Source organism: Nerophis lumbriciformis, linkage group LG09, assembly GCF_033978685.3.
Source record: "Nerophis lumbriciformis linkage group LG09, RoL_Nlum_v2.1, whole genome shotgun sequence".
Lineage (NCBI taxonomy): Eukaryota > Metazoa > Chordata > Actinopteri > Syngnathiformes > Syngnathidae > Nerophis > Nerophis lumbriciformis.
Genome location: NC_084556.2, coordinates 46,629,331 through 46,646,763, shown reverse-complemented (window position 1 = coordinate 46,646,763; position 17,433 = coordinate 46,629,331). Strand labels below are relative to the sequence as shown.

The window sequence follows — 17,433 nt, the reverse complement described above, 5'->3', positions numbered from 1 at the left end:
GTGGTGATGGACCGGCTAAGCATGTGTCCGAACCTAAATTCTGTTTTAGCATCTGTGAAAATATCCACGCTTTGGGCTCAATTGGGACATTTTCACTTGGAGTGTACTCACTTTCTTTGCCAGCAGTTTAAACATTAGTGCCATTGTTGTAACTCTTGAAATAAACTTAAATGTATGTTTTTCTGTCATTGTAAATCTAACAGTACACATATTCTCAATTAATCCATTATCCATCCATCCATCCATTTTCTACCGCTTATTCCCTTTGGGGTCACGGGGGGCGCTGGAGCCTATCTCAGCTACAATCGGGCAGAAGGCGGGGTACACCCTGGACAAGTCGCCACCTCATCGCAGGGCCAACACAGATAGACAGACAACATTCACACTCACATTCACACACTAATTAATTATTATTCCATCTCAGGCAAATTTAATACATTTTTGTACAAACTTTCTATGCTGACGATTTTTCCTTTTGAGGAACAATTTTCAGCATAGAATGATCAAATACATGAAATATAACCACTTGACATTCATGCCAATAACATGTTGACACTAAACACATTACATTGATTGAACAAAATATTGTACTTAAAAAGTGAAAAACTGAAAAAAAATATACCGTAGATAAGAATTTAACCGCAAGTCATGATTGAAATATGATGAAATATACATAAAGATACTTATAATCTCCCCATTGCCTGCGGAGGATGTGAATACTACAACTTCCTGTAGACTATTTGATTTGTGAAATATTCCACATTTTAAAAAAATGTTCGTGTAACAGGACTGAGTGAAAACCCAGGAACACCACAAAATTGTAAATTTTAAGTACATTTCTGTTGTTTTTTTCTAAAGAAAATAAACATAATTGGCTCACAAATATGTACAAAATAATTAATTTTTAAAGGAATTAGGCATTCGTACACTTTTCCGCTCATTCATGACATACTGTATGTGCTACCATGTTTTTATTTTTCAAAAATTCCCACATTCCCAGGAACTTAACATTTTCCCTCACATGTTTTCCTATTTGAAATCAATGGACACACTTTTTTTAACATCCACGTTTATAACATTTTCCCACCAATTCATGCATTCCACCAAGTACATATTCCACCCCTCCTGGACATTCAAAATAAACATTTTTAAAGTTCCAAAAATTTTAGATTTTTCAATTCCACTGTTTCCACCCTACTACCTCTCCCACATTTTTCAACCAATTTCAACAGTTCCACCATTAAAACATTTCCTTTTTTTAAAACATTCAAGCTATCTATTTTTTACGTTGAAAAAATCCAGGTTTTACAGATTTTTTACTTTTTTCCAATTATTCTCTTTAAAACAGTGTTGCTACTGATACATGCATCCATCCATCCATTTTCTACTGCTTGTCCCTATCTAGACCTTATTCTAACCATTCCAGAGTCAAATATGATTAGGTTACATATACATGCGTATATCCTACATAAACAATGCATGAATACATTAGATATCTATATATCTTAGGGACCTATAGACTGTATCTCTGTTGCTGCAGCAGCAGAGAGTTTACTCTGTCTTGACACTTTGTATTGATATTTTGTATTACATTCTTCCCTTAAATGATAATGTTTACAGTGATTGTTATATATGTATTTTTTATGTATGCCGCTTTGGATAAAAAGCGTCTGCCAAATACTTAAACATAAACATATATAAACACCTGAAAGTCTTTATAACTTTATATACCCCCCCTTCCCTACACAATCTGGACTGTGGTCCTAACTTTTACCCCTGTTGGCTTTTACAATCTTTATCTTCATCATTTATTTCAACTTTATGTTATTCAAGTATGACATTTTTAAATGTATATAATTTCATTGACAAGCAATTCTATTATGGTCATACTCTTGTTTGCTAGCAGCTACGATTTCAGTACTATTGTAGATCTTTGCTCCTTCTCAACTCCATGGTAATATTCTTTTCACAAAATACAACCAATAGTGCGTTACTGTTAAATCTTGTGAAAAGTAATCCCCCGATTCCTATTTTCAACAGTCCGCTCATTTGAGCAGTTAAACGCTGAACACCAGCCCGGCATCTTTGTTTTCTACCTGTCAACTGTCAGTTTAGGCTGCTCGCCGGCTCCTCGTCACCACTTCAAGATGCCGACCGAATTTCTCGCGTCACAGCAGCCAATGCTGTGTCTACTTATAAGATGTCTATGGTGCTACCTGTTAGCATTTCAGTTCGGCTTATTTTTTTTTAGCATTCTCAAGCAAATTTTGCCAAAATTAAGTTTTAGTTTTGTTTCATAGTAAGCATAAAAATGTCCAAGACACTGTTTTCAGTAAAATCGTTTTATTTTACACTTAATTTCCATCCATCCCATCCATTTTCTACCCTTGTCCCTTTTGGGGACGCGGGGGGTGATGGAGCCTATCTCAGCTGCATTCATGCGGAAGGCGGGGTACACCTCATCGCAGTACACTTAATTTCATCCTGCATTTATCTGTTTTATTTCTACGGGAAGCAAATGCCCCCTATTTGGTGAAATGGTTACATTCTTTCCATTATATAAAAATGTCATTTTTCCGATGTTGTTCCTTGAAAAGATAACATCATATATGTACAGTAATGCTTGAAAAATACTCACTTTTGTGAAGTGTACCAAAAAGTCTTCCCTCTGACAAACAGATCTTCCAGCATGACGGCGTGGTGTGTTTTGACACCAGTAGTGAAGACGACTGTAACTGGATGATGCTGGTTCGACCTGCCACAGATCACCAACACCAAAATCTGACAGCCTACCAGCAGAATGATGAGGTGTTCTTCAATACAATCCAGGTGAGTGTGGACACATTTCTCCCAGAAGGTGTCTTTTGTGGTTGTGAAACTCATCCTTCCTTCCTGTGCTTTTTGTTGAGCAGGATGTGCTCCCAGGAACAGAGCTGAGGGTCTGGTATGGAGCTTTCTATGCTAAAAAGATGGAGAAGCCCGTTCTCAGGTGTCCCACTCAGCCCCTACCACTTACAGGTAGAAAACATAATGTATGAGACAACATTATATTGTGTGTGTGTGTATCAACTTGGTCAATTTGACATCTTGTTTTTACCAGAAACTGAGGAAACTGCTGCTGTTACGCCCCCTCTGGCCAAAGACAACAATGCAGGTAAGCCTCAAAATACAAGTGCCCAAGTTTACAGAATTTTCAGGATATAAGTTGTCTCTCGACTAATCGTTGCGAGCAAACATTTCGGTTACAAGCCTTCTTCTGCTTGTATTCAGTCACATGACTTCTTCCCGGAAGTGAAAACCAGTGGTGGTCAACCAAGCTAAGATGGCTGTTGTACAGCAAGCAGGGTGCAAACTATCTGAGTACAAAAGAAGCTTAAATATTCCTGCAAAAAGCAGATGCGGGCAAAAAATCAAACTACGCAAAGGAACAGATCCCTATACTTTATCAGAAAAAAGTTTGTCGAGCGATATACAGGATTATATCTCAGTTGCGTTCCCAGACATATTGAACTACTGTGCTCCAGATGCCATTCTACGTGACAAAACAGATGGAAATTTGGAAAAGCATTTAGGTCTACAACTTCTTTGTGTGTGGCTGGGTCAAGGAAATTTGTATCAAGACTCTCCCGGATAAATATGTATTGTTTTTGCTTGGGTAAGGATGCATTTCATGATTTAACTTTGTGTCTAAGCTGCCATGTTTGTTGCTGTTGCACGAGTAGTTCGTTTTTCCCTGTCTTGTCAACATTGTGTATGTGCTGAAAGTTTCATTTATGATTGTTGCCTTTGGTAAAAACTTAACTCTTTTATGTCTTGCTCCCATTTGTTTTCTTTTATTTAGACTCGCCGATTTGGTGCTTTTCGAAACATTCGTAGGAAACCTGTGTTTAAGAAATGCAAACATCAAGATAATACTTAATTGAGAAATAATAAACATTGAAAGTATATCAAACAAACCTTTAACCAAGGGATCACCGCAAACTCATGCATTCTTCAACTCTGCTCACTTGGACTGGTGTGTGAGCTGCTTTTCTCGTCGTCGTTTCGTAAAATTTTGCACTCTTCCGCCCTTTCATTATCTCTCAAAGAAATCCAAAGAAACGTTTATCCTTTTCGCGATTTGAATGATTTGTACAGTCGAAAACACAAGCATCGAGCATTTTTTCTTCGAGAAAGGCTAAATGGTGCCTCGTACCCATTGAGAACAGAGCTAGCTTGACCACCACGCATATTTAACGGAATGGAACATGAGCCAAACATGACTTCTGTAAATCCAAGCAATAGGCAATGATGTTTCATAATTAGTTTTTTTTCAAGATATGAGCTGCGTCACAAAATCAATTAAACTCGTATCCCGATCTACCACAACTGTATATTTTTTTGCATAATAGATCTTCAAATGTATCGTTTCAACAGCTTTAGAACTTGCATCGCTTCTTCCGATCACAGGTGACATGACAGGTGCTGCCGATGAGGTGCTGGCCTCAACAGAGGTTCCAAGAGACTTTCAAACATCACAAAAGGACGATGTGGTCGGAGAGGACGACGATGCTCCCGCTGCTCAGCCGCTTGCAAGGAAAGGGTCCGCACGTGGGAGAAAAGCAAGGGGCCGCAAACTTCGAGCTGTGCTTGCTGTGAGCAGGAGTAAAGGTAAGAATAACAGTCAGGCCTGAAAGGGTTCACCAGATGAAGAAGTGTCCATCTGGTGCATAAACAGTACATGATTTGGATTACAGATGTGAAGCAAGCTATTGAGAGCACACAGTCTCTTGCTTTAGAGGTAGCAGCTTCCTCAAAGGGAAGCGGCCCGCCCTTGGTTTCGGACGTCGGGGCCGTGCAAAAGAGAGTGCCAGGCCGAGAACACAAGAAGGTGTACCGCTGCTCCCTCTGCAGCAAGGTCTTCCAGAACAGCAGCAACCTCAACAGACACATCCGATCACATGGTACTCGCAGAAACATACCATGCTCCACTACCAGCAAATACCTGAAGAATGGCTATGTTTGATGTGTCCAGGTGACAAACTCTTCAAGTGTGATGAATGTGACAAACTGTTCAGCCGCAAGGAGAGTTTGAAGCAGCACATCTCCTACAAACACAGCAAGAACGGGGTGGGTCACGATGCACCGTTAACACATCGAGTTTCTGTAATGACCCTTTTTTTTATTTCCACTTCACAGCCTGACTTGGAATACAAATATAAATGCAACACATGTGACAAATCCTTCCGCCTGGAAAATGCCTTGAATTTCCACAACTGCAGGACAGGTAAGATGTTCTTTGTGTTCAGTGGAGATCAGGGGCCTTATGTATTAAGGTTGCTTATGCACCAAAACCTATTTTCACTGCAAAGTTGAGATGTATCAAGACTGACGTTGACGTTGATGATGTGCGGTGCCTTTTGCTAACTTCATGCTTCATGTATGCACATTTCTACAGGCCGTGGATAGTTTGGCGACACACACAGGTCGTCGTTTGGGCTTTGCCAACATTTGTAAGAGGGGTGCTGCTGAGCAGTGATGGTGTAGGACGAGTTTAGCGGTTGCTCCACGGGAATTTGGCTTTTTATATATTTTAATGGCACTTTTTGTTGACTTCAGCCATTGATATTAGGGTACAGTGTGGTCATTTGTTTTGCACGATTTGTTGTTCTCCTTTCTCTCGCAAGCTTCTGATTCAATGCTGCTTCAGGGTACAAAGATGATGATGGACAAAATGTGCACTAATTTTCGGTAAACTGGAGTCCGTTGTCTTAGGCACCATTAGAGGGAGATGGCAACTGCTCTGGAGCCATGCGAGAACATACTTTCTTCCCATGGCGATGCAATTGCTAGCTTAGAGCTCTAATGCTCACGCTAGCGAGTTAACCGACATCTATGCTAGCATTAACAAGGTAACTTCTGCTGTGGATTTCCTCACAAAAAAGTGTGACGATCTGGAGGGTCGCTCGAGGTGGAATATTGTCTTAGAGTGGTGTGTCTCCCTGAGGGCTGTGAAGGCCCCCGCCCGACTGAGTTTACGCACAGCTTCTGCAAGATGTGCTAAAACTCGACGACAAGCCCATTCTGGATCGGGCCCACCGTGAACCTCCTCGATCGCTTGTTGTTCGGATGAACTTATTTCAAGTCAGTAACGAGACTCTGGGTCGGGCTGGCGAAGCTTCCCTGCTTTCCTGTATGGGCAAGAGGATCTCGATTTTTACCGACTTTGGTCCAGTTGTGTCCCAAAATGGGCTGCCTTTACTGCGGTGAAGAAAAGGCTCTGTTTGTGCCCCAACATGAAGTTCGGTCTACATTTCCTAATGCTGCGGATCACTCTACCCAACGGCCAGAGCCACAGGTTGATGATTACAAATCTCAGGAGCTTTAATATTTTTCAAACTTGTTGTACCTCACTCAGATAGTATTGTTGCTGTTTACTTTTGGATCGTTTTGTCAAATGTACTACTATTTGAGTATATAGATATCTTCCCTTACTTATTGTTCTACCTCACTCAGGCAGTATTGTTGTTGCTACAGTTACTCTTTGTTCGTTTAGTCAAAATGACTACTATTTGAGTGTGTGTATATGAGTCTATACGTGTGTGTGTGTGTGTGCGTGTGCGCGTGTGTGTGCGTGCGTGTGCATGTGCATATCTATATGTGTATATATATATATATATTTATATATATGTATATGTATATATGTATGTATATACAAACCCCGTTTCCATATGAGTTGGGAAATTGTGTTAGATGTAAATAAAAACGGAATACAATGATTTGCAAATCATTTTCAACCCATATTCAGTTGAATATGCTACAAAGACAACATATTTGATGTTCAAACTCATAAACTTAATTTTTTTTTGAAAATAATAATTAACTTAGAATTTCATGGCTGCAGCACGTGCCAAAGTAGTTGGGAAAGGGCATGTTCACCACTGTGTTACATGGCCTTTCCTTTTAACAACACTCAGTAAACGTTTGGGAACTGAGGAGACACATTTTTTAAGCTTCACAGGTGGAATTCTTTCCAATTCTTGCTTGATGTACAGCTTAAGTTGTTCAACAGTCCGGGGGTCTCCGTTGTGGTATTTTAGGCTTCATAATGCGCTACACCTTTTCAATGGGAGACAGGTCTGGACTACAGGCAGGCCAGTCTAGTACCCGCACTCTTTTACTATGAAGCCATGTTGCTGTAACACGTGGCTTGGCATTGTCTTGCTGAAATAAGCAGGGGCGTCCATGGTAACGTTGCTTGGATGGCAACATATGTTGCTCCAAAACCTGTATGTACCTTTCAGCATTAATGACGCCTTCACAGATGTGTAAATTACCCATGCCTTAGGCACTAATACACCCCCATACCATCACAGATGCTGGCTTTTCAACTTTGCGCCTATAACAATCCGGATGGTTTTTTTCCTCTTTAGTCCGTAGGAAACGACGTCCACAGTTTCCAAAAACAATTTGAAATTTGGACTCTTCAGACCACAGAACACTTTTCCACTTTGTATCAGTCCATCTTAGATGAGCTCAGGCCCAGCAAAGCCGACGGCGTTTCTGGGTGTTGTTGATAAACGGTTTTCGCCTTGCATAAGAGAGTTTTAACTTGCACTTACAGATGTAGCGACCAACTGTAGTTACTGACAGTGGGTTTCTGAAGTGTTCCTGAGCCCATGTGGTGATATCCTTTACACACTGATGTCGTTTCTTAATACAGTACAGCCTGAGGGATCGAAGGTCACGGGCTTAGCTGCTTACGTGCAGTGATTTCTCCAGATTCTCTGAACCCTTTGATGATATTACGGACCGTAGATGGTAAAATCCCTAAATTCCTTGCAATAGCCGGTTGAGAAAGGTTTTTCTTAAACTGTTCAACAATTTGCTCACGCATTTGTTGACAAAGTGGTGACCCTCACCCCATCTTTGTTTGTGAATGACTGAGCATTTCATGGAATCTACTTTTATACCCAATCATGGCACCCACGTGTTCCCAATTAGCCTGCACACCTGTGGGATGTTCCGAATAAGTGTTTGATGAGCATTCCTCAACTTTATCAGTATTTATTGCCACCTTTCCCAACTTCTTTGTCACGTGTTGCTGGCATCAAATTCCAAAGTTAATGATTATTTGCAAAAAAAAAAAGTTTATCAGTTTGAACATCAAATATGTTGTCTTTGTAGCATATTCAACTGAATTTGGATTGAAAATTATTTGCAAATCATTGTATTCCGTTTATATTTACATCTAACACACTTTCCCAACTCATATGGAAACGGGGTTTGTATATATATATATATATATATATATATATATGTATATGTATGTGTGTGTGTGTGTGCATATACATATGTGTTTATATGTGTGTGCATATATATATGTATGTGTGCATATTAGTGTGTTTTCTTTATTTTCATGACTATTTACATTGTAGATTGTCACTGAAGGCATCAAAACTATGAATGAACACATGTGGAGTTATGTACTTAACAAAAAAAGGTGAAATAACTGAAAACATGTTTTATATTCTAGTTTCTTCAAAATAGCCTCCCTTTGCTCTGATTACTTTTTTGCACACTCTTGGCATTTTCTCGATGAGCTTCAAGAGGTAGTCACCTGAGAGGGTTTTCACTTCACAGATGTCATAGTTTCGATGCCTTCAGTGACAATCTACAATGTAAATAGTCATGAAAATAAATAAAACGCATTGAAATGAGAAGGCGTGTCCAAACTTTTGGCCTGCACTGTATATATGCATACACTAGGGCTGTCAAACGATTAAAATATTTAATCACATCTTGTTCATAGTTTAATTCAAAATTAATCGTGATTAATCACAGATATACATAATGTTTTATCATTAATAAGTCTACCAAAGATAGATAATTTTCAAGTTTTAACACTATTAACGGACAATTACCGTATTTTCCGCACCATAAGGCGCCCTGGGTTATAAGCCGCGCCTTCAATGAACGGCATATTTCAAAACTTTGTCCACCTATAAGCCGCCCCGTGTTGTAAGCCGCATCTAACTGCGCTAAAGGAATGTCAAAAAAACAGTCAAATAGGTCAGTCAAACTTTAATAATATATTAAAACCAGCGTGATGTGGGCGCGCATGGAATCGTATATCAACATGGACGGAGCTGCGTGAAAAAAGCCACCCGGCCTCTTCGCATAAACTTAAACTTACCTTAACCACTCGCTCATCTTTTCTTCATCCATCCCTTCGAGCTAGCTTTTATGATGACGCCGGCTGGAAAGGTCTCTTTTGGCAAGGTCTTCCTTTTGAATATCACCATGGGTGGAAGTTTCTGGCCATTAGCATGGCAAGCTAGAACCACAGTGAAGGATGACTTCTCATTCCCTGTGGTGCGAATATTCACCGTACGTGCTCCCGTTGTATCCACAGTGCGGTTCACAGGAATATCAAAAGTCAGTGGAACCTCGTCCATGTTGATAATGTTCTCTGGCCGGATCTTTTTTTCAGCTATCTTGTTTTTACAATATGCACGGAAAGTAGCCAGCTTTTCTTGAAAGTCTTTAGGCAGTTGCTGTGAAATAGTAATCCGTGTGCGGATGGAGAGATTGCGTCTTTTCATGAACCGGATCCCTGTCGCTTAGTAGGAGCCATTTTGTGGTCTTTACAGATGTAAACACACAAAGGAAATGAAACGTACGGTAATATCCGCGCGCTTTTTCTTCTTCTACGCGGGCGGGTGGTTGCTTACAGTAGAAGAAGAAGCGCTTCCTGTTCTATGGGGGCGGGTGCTTACCTTGGCGGTTGCTTGCGTAGAAGAAGAAGCACTTCCTCTTCTACGGGGAAAAAAGATGGCGGCTGTTTACCGTAGTTGCGAGACCGAACTTTATGAAAATGAATCTTAATATTAATCCATATATAAAGCGCACCGGGTTAAAAGCCGCACTGTCAGCTTTTGAGTAAATTTGTGGTTTTTAGGTGCGGCTACCGTATTTTCCGCACTATAAGGCGCACCGGATTATTAGCCGCACCTTCTATGAATTACATATTTCATAATTTTGTCCACCAATAAGCCGCCCCGGACTAAAAGCCGCGCCTACGCTGCGCTAAAGTGAATGTCAAAAAAACGCTGCGCTAAAGTGAATGTCAAAAAAACAGTCAGATAGTTCAGTCAAACTTTAATAATATATTGAAAACCAGCGTTCTAACAACTCTGTCCCAAAATGTACAAATGTGCAATCACAAACATAGTCAAATTCAAAATGGTGTAGAGCAATAGCAACATACCGGTAATGTTGCTCGAACGTTAATGTCACAACACACAACACACAAAATAAACATAGCGCTCACTTTCTGAAGTTATTCTTCATTCGTACCGGTAAATCCTTCGAATTCTTCGTCTTCGGTGTCCGAATTGAAAAGTTGCGCTAGCGTGGCTTCCAAAATGGCGGGCTCCGTCTCTTCGAAATCATCGGATTCAGTGTCGCTGTTGTTGTGCAGCAGTTCTGTGAATCCTGCCTTCCGGAAAGCTCGGACCACAGTTGTGACAGAAATATCTGCCCAGGCATTTACAATCCACTGGCAGATGTTGGCGTATGTTGTCCGGCGTTGTCTGCCCGTCTTAGTGAAGGTGTGTTCGCCTTCGGTCATCCATTTTTCCCACGCAGTTCGCAGTCGTGATTTGAATGCCCTGTTGACACCAATATCCAGCGGTTGGAGTTCTTTGGTTAATCCACCCGGAATGACGGCGAGTGTTGTATTTGTGTGCTTCACTTGTTTTTTGACACCATCTGTGATGTGGGCGCGCATAGAGTCATATATCAACATGGACGGAGCAGCGTGAAAAAAGCCACCCGGCCGCTTCGCGTAAACTTCCCTTAACCACTCGCTCATCTTTTCTTCATCCATCCATCCCTTCGAGTTAGCTTTTATGATGACGCCGGCTGGAAAGGTCTCTTTTGGCAAGGTCTTCCTTTTGAATATCACCATGAGTGGAAGTTAGCATGGCAAGCTAGAACCACAGTGAAGGATGACTTCTCATTCCCTGTGGAGCGAATATTCACCGTACGTGCTCCCGTTCCACAGTGCGGTTCAGTTGCTGTGAAATACGGTAGTAATCCGTGTGCGGATGGAGAGATTGCGTCTTTTTATGACCCGGATCGTTTAGTAGGAGCCATTTTGTGGTCTTTACAGATGTAAACAGGAAATGAAACGTACGGTGATATCCGCGCGTTTTTTCTTCTTCTTCCGGGGGCGGGTGAAGCGCTTCCTGTTCTATGGGGGCGGGTGAAGCGCTTCCTGTTCTATGGGGGCGGGTGCTTTCCTTGGCGGTTGCTTGCGTAGAAGAAGAAGCGCTTCCTGTTCTACCGGGAAAAAAGATGGCGGCTGTTTACCGAAGTTGCGAGACCGAAACTTTATGAAAATGAATCGTAATAAAGCGCACCGGGTTATTAGGCGCACTGTCAGCTTTTGAGAAAAATTGTGGTTTTTAGGTGCGCCTTATAGTGCGGAAAATACGGTAATAGTGCGGAAAATACGGTAATTTGCTTTAATGAAATATGTTTTAAACTTTATGCTTTCTAAACAGCTTAACACAAACATGATTTAATGACAATATAAAAATGCCAACTTGGTGTTGGTGTCTTGCTAGATTTTGTATTTTGTAGAAATACAGAATTTGTATTCCTGCTTTAGGAGCACTTACATTCAGAGGAGGAGCTACACTTCCATGTTTAGATAACCGTTTCACACATAAATAACACAAAATGTGGATTGTTATGATCATGCATTGATTGTCAAAGATGTTTGGTAATATCCATTCATCTATTTTCCATCAATTCTCAGAGACACGGCAATGACTAGCTGACAATCGCTCTGACGTTCTCTGGAATCACATGAAAGAAGCACCTCCTAATGAATTGTAATTAAGCAATTCATGATTTGGATATTTATAAGGGAGCGTGGCCTGGAAGGGTCTGGGCGTGCCTAGCCACGCAGACGTCTGGGATAAATTCCAGGTTGATTGCGATGTAACAATGAAATTGGCTTGGATTTGTACCTGTGCACATTTTAATACATCAGAATTGTTTTCTTGCGTGCAAAGTTTTCTGGATTTTAATATGTCTATTTCAGTGGGAAACACATGCTACTCTTATCACATGAGGCACAAGGCCCAGATTTGTCTTTAGAGTTCTGCCAAGCCCTTTTAGACTCAGGGACTTGTTCTCCGTTTGTCCTGCAATATCTCTCCCTGAGAAGCAGTGTCCTCTGCAGTGGACATTTGAGTTTCACATAACAAGGTAAATCTTTTCTGAAACAAGAAGAAATATACCTAAAACGGATGTCCACTGCAAAGGACGCAGCTTCTCAAGAGGATGTAAGAAATTTATGAAATGGTCTTAATAATTAATAGAAAATGCAATTTCAGTATAAATTGCAAATGAGTACAGAAAAGGCAAACTAAAATGCTCACAGTTAGCACGCTGGCAAGATGGATTATAGTAATAAAATATACTACTCTCGGTTGTATACCTGCAGAATGAGCTTAAATGCTAACATGCTTACTGATAACAATACAATTTGGAAATATTTATAATCCCAATGCTAAAATACTAGTTATCATGTTTGTTGGTCTGTGCCGAAATTTAGGCAATACCTATAAAAAATTAGCAAAAAAATCAATATTAATGAGCCGACGTTTCATTTTATGCCAACATCAACTCTAGTATGAATCAGTCGTTTTAAACATTTCCTTCAGGAGTTCACAATGTTGCGATCGTACCAATTCACGCACATCCAACTAATCATTATGAATTATGCGCGGCGTCACAACTTTGTCCAATGTCCCCAACTTACCCGCACATTTTGGCCAATCCGCGTCATTTTCACCAATCAAATTTGTCTCTGAGCTGACATCAACTGTCTAATTGAAAAATTGTTGTTTCTTTTGTAGATGAGGCAGCAACAACGTGTAACAATATATCAACTTTTTATTGTCCTGCCGCGTAGCTCAGACTTACTTCCTGTTCCTGTTTACAGCGCTAATCATTATGAGTAATCTATTTTAAAAACCTTTACTTCCTAGTTTACATGTATTTACATATTTATTTAAAAAGATTTTAACCAGGGTAAAACAATTAAGAACAGATTTTCATTTGCAACGCTGACCAAGCAAAGAGGCAGCATTTACATGTTAGAGCTGTTGAAGTGTGATGATAATCTTGTCTCTCATTTACCAACAAACAATAGCGCTATAGATTGCGCTCAACAGTTCATAAATGCTCTTAACGTGCTGTGGTTAATGTGTTGGAACATAAATTAATGTTTAAGATGGACAAAAAATTTTCAAGTTTAAAACAAACAGAATGTTTGCAACTTGTGAAAGACAGAGCATATAATGGACAATGAGGAAGCCTTTGGTGGTGTTTATGTCTGTAATTATCGTCAGTTATTACTGTTATTTGTTATAATGAATGAAAACAGTACAGTAATTAGTCAATATGTTCTGAGAATGTGTTTTTACTGCCATATAGTGTGTACGTTAAGTCTGTGCAGCATAAAATGAGTAAAACATCAATACAGTATTTGTTTTCCAATTTTTATTGAAATCCTGTGCAATGTTAAAACTTCACTAACAGATTCATAAAAATTGATTCAATGTTATTAAAAAGAGAATCATCAAAGCATCTAAAATTTGCCGCAACTTACTGAAAAAGCTGCTGCAAATTCAATTTGTGACAATTTAAAAAAAAATCCAGCGAAATCCTGGAGGGACTGATTAAAATCCCGCAAAGTCACTGAATCCACGTCGTACAGTACTTGCATCTCATTTTAACAGGCGTTTTAACTTTATCATCATATTCCTCTCTCCAGACGACAAGACGTTCCAGTGCGACATCTGCTCCCGTTTCTTCTCCACCAACAGCAACCTCTCTAAGCACAAGAAGAAGCACGGCGAAAAGCTCTACTCCTGTGAGATCTGCAACAAGATGTTCTACCGCAAAGACGTCATGCAGGAGCACCACAGACGACACCGCTTTGGTGAGAAACTTAGAACTAATTCTTATCTTGAAAAGTGGGCTATTCATCTTCTATTTTATACACCTTTTGACTTTGCACTTCTGAGATTGTTTACCTGGAAAATTCTTCCATGTAGTGGAGGTGGAAGGTGCAACATTATGTATAACACAAACACATAAATGTGAACTCATGCAAAAATAACACATACCGGTAACTCACACTTGAGGGTGTACACAATTCCTTTACAAATACACAGGGGTAGTATTTATATCATATTATATTGTAAATAAAATGTCTGATATACTGTAAGCTAGGGCTGTGAATCTTTGGCCATTGCACGATTCGATTCGATTCTATAGGGTAACAATTGATAATGATTCTCGATTCAAAATTCATACTTTTTAATAACATTAGGTGCCAGTTCTATGATTAACTACAATCCCCCATAAATTAAACAACTGTGATAAATGTCTGTTACCCTAGGAGAAAAATGGTTTTGTTTAATAAAATTATACTCAAAGATTTCATAAAGTCAAATACAAATAAGGCAACAAGAGAGGTATCCCACAAATCTTTTTTTTTTATGTAAATCTGTACAGCAGATATTGGCATCTACATCAACATAATGATTTGCCTGAGTGGCTGGACAGGACAGATTTTTATTTTTATTTTTTATCAATTTTTTTTAATCAATTAATAATTATTACAAATAAAAATCGCAATTCATTCGAAGATTGATTAGTTTCTGACACCTTACTGTAAGGGCTCCAATACCAGCAGTCCTGCAGCGCATTTAGTTAACATTTAACCCCGGATTTCCACTGGATGCCGAACGCCACCGCCAAGGCGGCGGACTCTTTCCGTTTCCATTCAAGTCAATGTGTCAGTTTCTACCTCTTGGAACCGTATCACATCCCTGCGCTAAATATGCGCAGAGCGTCTATATTTGCCAGTCACTGCAACACGGTGGATATATTTAGCTACAATCTGCTTCTGCTGGACAGAAAGTCATGCACAAACACAAAATGCGTGCGTGCTTGTGTGCGCTTGCTACTGTTGTGTTGTTGCTTGCTACCCAAAAAATTAAGTTGTCATTGTGCAAGACTGTCGTCTTTTCCACGAGTCGAGTCAAGTCAGTGCCGTCACAGCCTGTGAGTATTGATGGACGGCAAAGCTCGAGATGTTCCATGGTATTACCATTCAGCAGCAGTTACGTATCTCAAATGGCAGTGCCGAGTTCATTTGCTTCTGCTTCGATGGAAGAATAAGCTGTTTGTGGTTCGCTTTAGTACGACTCTCCTTATCACGTGATTACACGCAGATTTGCGAGTTCTCGTAAGGTCTGCGCTATTTCGCTGCATAGCGGAGTCGCAACAGAACAGGAGTGGTGATTGCCGGATGGCGGCGCCATTCGATAGCAATTCAAGTACTCGGGCAAGGCCTTGCTCACACTGCAGGTCAATCTTGACTTTTTTTGCCCATATGTGACCTGTATCGTATTTTTTTCATGTCAATGTCAATGTGAACAGTGTAATTCAGAATTTTTCAAGTTCGACCCAGGCCTCTTTCATATGTGGATATAAATTGACAATGTATCCAATGAGATTGCAGTCTGAATGATGGGGTCACATTCATCCGACCATTTTGTTATCAAATGGCGATACGTGTCATAATTCTTCACCAAAATAGACGGTTGTAAATGTTGACAAATGAGCAGAAAACAGGCAAAAATAATAGTTTAGGAACTCGCGTCAATGTTCCACCACTCCTGGCTTAGACTGTTTGCCCGCAAGCTCTCAGCAGCAGATGTCCCACAAACTGCGAGAGCCAAAATGCTTGTTCTCTTCCTTCTTAATATTATCAGAGCAATAATTCGGTTCAAACATTTTTCATTTTGATTGCACAAAATCTTTGACATTGCCACAAATGCGGAAAGACAGAGACGCACTAGAATTGGAGCCATGTTTACTTCCGTAAACACTGCAGCACCTGTGACGTCATGTCTGCATGCGGGTCAGATTTCTTTCACATTTGACATGATATAAAAAGATCAGATTTGACAAAAAAAATCAGAATTGGGCATCATACCCTGCCGTGTGAAAGTGACCAGTCCTTCAGTAAGCACACAATGTTGGCCTTTTCTTGTATTTTAGTCATTTACAAAAGATAAACATTGTAAGCTAGCAGCTACGTAACAGCTAAGCCCACAATAGCACACACGCTAGAAAGACGTATTATAAAATATTGCGGTCTAAAACAGCACATTTGTCAATATGAACAAGTATCAAATAATATAGTTGCACATTACTTTCACATACAAAGTCTCCAGGGTGGAAGCGTACCGTATTTTCCGCACCATAAGGCGCCCTGGGTTAAAAGCCGCGCCTTCAATGAACGGCATATTTCAAAACTTTGTCCACCTATAAGCCGCCCGGTGTTGTAAGCCGCATCTTACTGCGCTAAAGGAATGTCAAAAAAACAGTCAGATAGGTCAGTCAAACTTTAATAATATATTAAAAACCAGCGTTCTAACAACTCTGTTCACTCCCAAAATGTACGCAAATGTGCAATCACAAACATACGTATATCAACATGGACAGAGCTGCGTGAAAAAAGCCACCCGGCCTCTTCGCGTAAACTTAAACTTACCTTAACCACTCGCTCATCTTTTCTTCATCCATCCCTTCGAGTTAGCTTTTTATGATGACGCCGGCTGGAAAGGTCTCTTTTGGCAAGGTCTTCCTTTTGAATATCATCATGGGTGGAAGTTTCTGGCCATTAGCATGGCAAGCTAGAACCACAGTGAAGGATGACTTCTCATTCCTTGTGGTGCGAATATTCACCGTACGTGCTCCCGTTGTATCCACAGTGCGTTTCATAGGAATATCAGTTGCTGTGAAATAGTAATCCGTGTGTGGATGGAGAGATTGCGTCTTTTCATGAACCGGATCCCTGACGCTTAGTAGGAGCCATTTTGTGGTCTTTACAGATGTAAACACACAAAGGAAATGAAACGTACGGTGATATCCGCGCGCTTTTTCTTCTTCTACGCGGGCGGGTGGTTGCTTACAGTAGAAGAAGAAGCGCTTCCTGTTCTATGGGGGCGGGTGCTTACCTTGGCGGTTGCTTGCGTAGAAGAAGAAGCGCTTCCTGTTCTACCGGGAAAAAAGATGGCGGCTGTTTACCGAAGTTGCGAGATCGAAACTTTATGAAAATGAATCTTAATATTTATCCGTATATAAAGCGCACCGGGTTAAAAGGCGCACTGTCAGCTTTTGAGAAAATTTGTGGTTTTTAGGTGCGGCTAATAGTGCGGAAAATACGGTACTATAAAGTATCCAGTAACAAACGTGTCCGCATCATCCGAGTGATGAGCTCAACTTCATGAATTAATGGGGCCACTAGGTTTGCCAAAAAAAATTAAAAAATTACCTCTCCACTTCAACTTAAAG

At 40.3% G+C, this 17,433-nt stretch overlaps 1 protein-coding gene across 1 annotated transcript in view; it reads left to right on the top strand.

Annotated features, from left to right (window-relative positions):
• The window catches only part of prdm15 (PR domain containing 15), a 68,387-nt gene that overhangs the window by 11,739 nt on the left and 39,215 nt on the right, over window positions 1-17,433 (top strand). Inside the window, exons 5-12 of the mRNA XM_061961695.1 lie at window positions 2,680-2,829; window positions 2,913-3,018; window positions 3,101-3,154; window positions 4,450-4,650; window positions 4,737-4,943; window positions 5,015-5,109; window positions 5,179-5,266; window positions 13,835-14,002. Coding sequence (XP_061817679.1) covers window positions 2,680-2,829; window positions 2,913-3,018; window positions 3,101-3,154; window positions 4,450-4,650; window positions 4,737-4,943; window positions 5,015-5,109; window positions 5,179-5,266; window positions 13,835-14,002 — 1,069 coding nt within the window. The remainder of the gene's footprint in view (window positions 1-2,679; window positions 2,830-2,912; window positions 3,019-3,100; window positions 3,155-4,449; window positions 4,651-4,736; window positions 4,944-5,014; window positions 5,110-5,178; window positions 5,267-13,834; window positions 14,003-17,433) is intronic.